Genomic DNA, 5,231 nt, shown 5'->3' with positions numbered 1-5,231 from the left:
GTGCAGTCACGGCGGGCTGGATACGTATCATGTTGTGCTGGTCCCGATCAGACTTCCATGAACCGAGTCAATCACGAACTCTTCTAGCTGTGTTGGGCGACGGACCGACGGGATTGCCCGTGCTGCTCCTGAAGCTACTCCAACTTGACACCGCAGGTGTTGCCGTCCACCAGAACCCGCGGCCTTGCTGCGACGGCATGTGCGCCGTCCAGGAAGGTTCGAACGGTTCGCTGGGGCAGGGGCCAAGACAGGCGAGCGAGGAGCTTTCTCCGGCGTTGGCTTGATTGAGTCGGTTCATGAAACCATCGATCTAAAGCATCGTCGCCTGTACGGCCGACACCGCCCGTGTCCCTGCGGTATCCATTGTCGCCGCCCCGGAGATTTGACTTAGGCTGGAGTCCCAATTAATCGTGCGATGCGACGAGTTGATCTGGGACAGGCCTAGAACATATATATGATGCAGGCCTGACTATTTTTTTTTTTGGGAACGAACCCCTCCCTGTACGTATAAGACCGGACTGTTTTGGTTCGGATCAAACTCTTCTCTATCCTCTATGCAGCTGCCAATGTGGGCAGCACGATTGACAACGGACGAAACCAACACGCGACGGACGACGGAAACTTAACGGACCGAACCACGGAAACGCTTCTCCCTTTATTATTAGGTATAGATATACTTCCCATAAATAGTCTAGACATGATTTGTTGAAGCCATCTATAGCTTGAACAAGACTATCAAGTTAGAGCAAGTACAATAAGGCTGACTCAGCAGGCTATAAGAATTAAAATAGTGTTGTTTTGCTTAGGTGGATGAAAGAGAAGTGGAGAGAGAAGAGAGATGTGGCCTCACGCAAGAACCAACTTTCAGACGCGTCTTCTAGACACTTTGTAAGTATGTATGGTGGGCCTTTTATACATAAAGTTATCAATCCTTAAAGCCAACTATTGTACAAGTTAGCTATAAGCTGGCTAGCTTATAGCTAGCACCCGGCTGCACTATTGGAATTGCTCTTAGGAACAATCAATCAATCATGGCGCAATGTGTTACTCTATTGAGTCAGTTCATCCAAATGGCCGATCTGATGGAGGACAGAACGAACAATTTCTGACCTCGCTAGGCTAAAACCGTAATAAGCAGCATTATTTTTCGAGACACCAAACTGAGCCAAATCCTTTCAGTCTCATTCAAAACAACAAAGCACCAACATATGCGCAACGGTTTGAGCTCACAATGCATACAGCATAACAGATACAAAACTTGTCTATCCAAAGCGAAATGTTTCTCTGAATCAAGACTACGTTGCTTAGCTGCCTAACATGTTTTGCCTTGCACAAGCTAAAGGTCACAGACATTTCCCTAGGAATGGCAGCTCAGGGGAGTAGAATCCCCTCATGTGTTGCACATTTCTGGCAGCATATAGCAATGTTAGTACAGCAACAATAGAATCTCCTGGATTTTGGTATTTGAGACTCACCTCCACCTGGCACCTCCCAATCTGATCACCTCTTCAGCTCCAGAATCCCTGTGAGCTCTAGTGTCACTGGCATCGTCCTTTGCATTTGTCGCATCGCCATATAGATCCTTCAGCTTTGCCAAGTTGGATGACTCTGGTGCTTTACCAAATGGGCTTGAGCAATGGCTGTCACCGTTGGTTCTGCCACGGCTTGGACTCCTGCTCCTGCTTCTGCTTCTACGGGAGCTCGAACGTCCATTTCGATCAGAGTCCCTGTCCCTCCTGTCACGGCCTCGCCTGTCCACATCCCTTTCTGAATAGCTCGAGCGGCGGTAATCACGGTCCCTGTCATCACGGCTCCGCCGACCATGCTCCCTATCCTTGTACCTGCCATGATCACGGTCACGATCGGAACGGTCCCTCTCAATGTCACGGCTAAGCTCACGGCTTTGACTACGGTGCTTCCTGGGTGGAGATTTTGCATGGTCACCGTCATGGCTCCTTTCCCTTTCCCGTATAGAAGGCAATGTCTTTCGGACTGGGGATGAGCCCCTTGTGGAAGCACGGTGCGGAGCACGCTGACCAAAAGAGACAGACAAAGAAGCCTTTACCGAAGGTGGCCTCCGGGCAGTATCATCTGAACCAAGGCGACTAGAATCCCCAGTGATCCCTGACTGTTTTGTTGGGAGCTTCATCTTCTCGAGATGGGCAGTGACCTGTCGCAAAATTAGGAGAGGCACTCGTGGAAGAAGACTGTCGAAGTAGTACTGCCAAGAAAAAATGAATGACGAGGAATATTAGTTTACCAAACATGTGATTGATATTTCTCAACTGGAAATTATCAGAATAATGGCCCAGAAAAAAAAGTACTATAAAATAGCATCCAATCCAGAAACATAGAATGGAAACTGCCTATGATTGTTAGGTTCATTTGTTCTGTTGAGTTTGGCATACGAGCATGTAGGCTTGGAACTGAGGTGTTCTCAGTTATTGTGGCTCTTTAACATTGAGATATGAAGACGAACTGTGACCGTAAAAAATAAATTGGAATGATTTGTTTGCCAAAATCAAAACAAGCGATAGTGACCGTGATTGCATTGCACCTCATTCATTGCGAATACCTCATGAAACCAAAGAGTTTCACCAATAAAAACTAGCAAGTCAATCTGGTACGAAATTTCAGCTAGCTTGCATTGGCAATAAAAACTATGAACTATTGGACGATGTTAATCCATTGGTCAAAATTTGTCAGAATTACCGACTATAATATCATGGAATCCTCTGACTAGGACCTAAAGTTTAACAGATTCCAGTTATAAGATGCTTATTACACAGTGGACCTCCTTTTCTCCTCTAAGGAAACGGACTTGATTCTCTTTGTAAAATACACACATATATCTTTTCCAGAGCATAAAGCATGGACGAAAAGGAAGATAATAGAATCTCGAACCAAGAAAGAAACAAGATGGCACAGCCTAAAAATGAAAGCACCTCAAAAGCACCCATCATTTTAATGTGCAATGAATCCTTCACCCAGTTGAAAATATGAATCACTAGTGGCGAAAGGGAAAAGAACATTCGAGTAACATATCATGACAAACCTTATACAAAGTGGTTACTGGTGGAAGAGATGCTGTCTCCTCTTAAAGCAACTCCACAATTCAAATTTCCGCTCAGTATGCCAAATCAACAGGTGAGATTCAAGAAACAGTAATTGCACTTAGGTTCAGAAAATAGTATGTTAATCATGTAAGCCCTTGGATGTGGTTGGGTAACTATAAAAAACTGTAATAGCATCTTTGCAGTATAGTTACGTCAAATGAAAGAAATGGGAGAAAAGTTTAAGAGAGATACCTGACCAAGGATGACATCGCGCACATAAACGCCCATAGTTGTCATTTTGCCATTGGATCCAGGGGAGAACTCCTGAAAGAGTACATATATAATGTAAATGATCTATGGTATATCAAAATTAACTGCAGAGGGATTAACCACTTTATCACAAAGATTTATGAATAGGCAAGGAAAACTATGTGCTGATCGTGAAGTCTTAAAAAATGGAACAACTAACAAGTGCTAATAACTCTAGTACAGGAATGGTGGATTCCAGAGAACTATAGATCTGGCCTTAGTGATAACATACTTTCATCAGCTCACTATCTTTTACTTGATCCACGATGGAAGAAAAAGAGAAGACCCATATTTTGCGCCAGCTTTCATATGCAATATATATGTATACCATTTAGTTCTGGTTTGCACAAGCATTGTCCTTAACAATAGCAGGTGCACAGCAAAAACAAAATATCTTTGTTTAAATTATATACATTTAACATGCCACTTTACTCGAAGCAACACTGAGGTTTGAAAATTACTTGAACAAAAAATGAAGTCACGGCTACAACTTGTCATATCGGTGCTTAACTTATGGTCAACCAAATGCAACAGAAGCAGAAAGAAACAATAGCATATCGCTGCTTAACTTATGGCCAAACAAATGCAACAGAAGCAGAGAGGTAACAGAAAAGAAACAATACCTCGTCATCCTCAATGTAAGGCTCATACCAGGTCCATAAGGTCTTTGGGTCCGCAGCGTAGCGCAAGTAGAGAAACCCAATCTGCAGTAAAAGAATAACTATTATCACCTGGGCTACAACAATGAAACATTTTACAACCAAAGCTTTACCATATATATATAAACATTACGAAAGCAAGAAAAGAAGGTTCCTTACTTACAGCTCTGATGTAGGGGGAATCGGGGTGCTTGAGCAGCCCGTGCATCTGGTTCATGGTGAGCTTCATGGTGAATAGCTTGTAGAGTAGGCAGAAGGCGGTGGACGGGCCGCGGCAGTTTCCCGTCATCCACGGCTCGACGTGGTCGACCTGGTGGTAGATCTCGTCGATGACCTCGTGGTAGGTCTTGATCTTGTAGAGCTCCTTGAAGTAGTCCGAGGAGGTGATGTTCATGGACAGCACCTTCTCCATGAGCACCTCGATGGGCCTCCCGGACGTCTGTATCTCCATTTTGCCGCACGCTCTGGAACAAAACAAAAATTAGCGCAGGCTCAACAGCCGGCGGGTTTCCTAAATCTTTCTGCTAGGTTATGCCATAAGCGCGGTAGGGCTACAGGATATCTCTAAAGAAACGAAAAGGATGCGGGCGCTGGTTCGACGGAAGATGGCGAAATTTTAGTCCAGGCCGGACTTGCGGCGCAGCGATGGGGAGACGAAAGATTCGATTTTCGTTCTATGGCGTCAAGATCTGGACTTTCGCGCTGGGATCGGAAGGTTACCTGTTGGGTTGTCAGCTGGAGGCGAGCGAAGCTAGGGGCGCGCCGGGGAGGGCACGACCACGGTGGCGGCGCGGAGGAGACGGGGGCCCCGGCGAGGTCGGGGTCGGATTGGGGATTTGGTGGGGTGGGAAGGGCAGGAGGAAGAGGAAGCTGGTGGCTGGCTGGGGTTAGCGGCGAGGACAACTCTACCGACTGAGCAGCAGAGCCCGTATCGTGGCCGTCCGTTATTGGATCCTCGCAGTCAACGGCCCGCACGCCAGCCCAAGTTGTTTTTAACCAGGCGGATAAACAGGCCCTGCTTGGCGGCCCACAAGATGTAGTATATGCGTGGACCTTGGCATCTCCAGCCCCACGGCCCATTTCGCCAAGGCCCGGGTTGTTTTTTCTCCACACGGATAAACGGGCTCTGCATGGCGGCCCATAGGATGTATACATGGCATGGCCTAGAGCACCTCCGGCGACACGACATATTTCGCCAAGACACGTC

General features: G+C 46.5%; 1 protein-coding gene across 3 annotated transcripts; it reads right to left on the bottom strand.

The window, feature by feature from the left end:
- Nucleotides 1–1,161: 1,161 nt before the first annotated feature.
- LOC124684859 (pre-mRNA splicing factor SR-like 1) lies at nucleotides 1,162–4,883 on the bottom strand. Of its 3 annotated transcripts, none has more exons than XM_047219110.1 (5): nucleotides 4,745–4,881; nucleotides 4,188–4,488; nucleotides 3,989–4,069; nucleotides 3,309–3,380; nucleotides 1,162–2,221 (listed from the first exon to the last, which is right to left on the bottom strand). In XM_047219110.1, the coding sequence occupies exons 2-5, from the start codon at nucleotides 4,473–4,475 to the stop codon at nucleotides 1,472–1,474; spliced, it is 1,191 nt and encodes a 396-aa protein (XP_047075066.1). In that variant the 5' UTR covers nucleotides 4,476–4,488; nucleotides 4,745–4,881; the 3' UTR covers nucleotides 1,162–1,471. The 3 variants fall into 3 exon arrangements, 2 of the variants coding, with proteins under 2 accessions (XP_047075066.1, XP_047075067.1); XR_006997189.1 differs by having other exon boundaries at nucleotides 2,189–2,221; nucleotides 4,184–4,488; nucleotides 4,745–4,883; XM_047219111.1 differs by lacking the exon at nucleotides 1,162–2,221 and having other exon boundaries at nucleotides 3,290–3,380; nucleotides 4,184–4,488; nucleotides 4,745–4,883.
- Between the last annotated feature and the right edge of the window lie 348 nt (nucleotides 4,884–5,231).

This window comes from Lolium rigidum, chromosome 1 (genome assembly GCF_022539505.1).
Source record: "Lolium rigidum isolate FL_2022 chromosome 1, APGP_CSIRO_Lrig_0.1, whole genome shotgun sequence".
NCBI classification, from domain to species: Eukaryota; Viridiplantae; Streptophyta; class Magnoliopsida; order Poales; family Poaceae; genus Lolium; species Lolium rigidum.
Note: the sequence above shows the minus strand (reverse complement) of the source record. Positions and strands in the feature narration are given on the sequence as shown.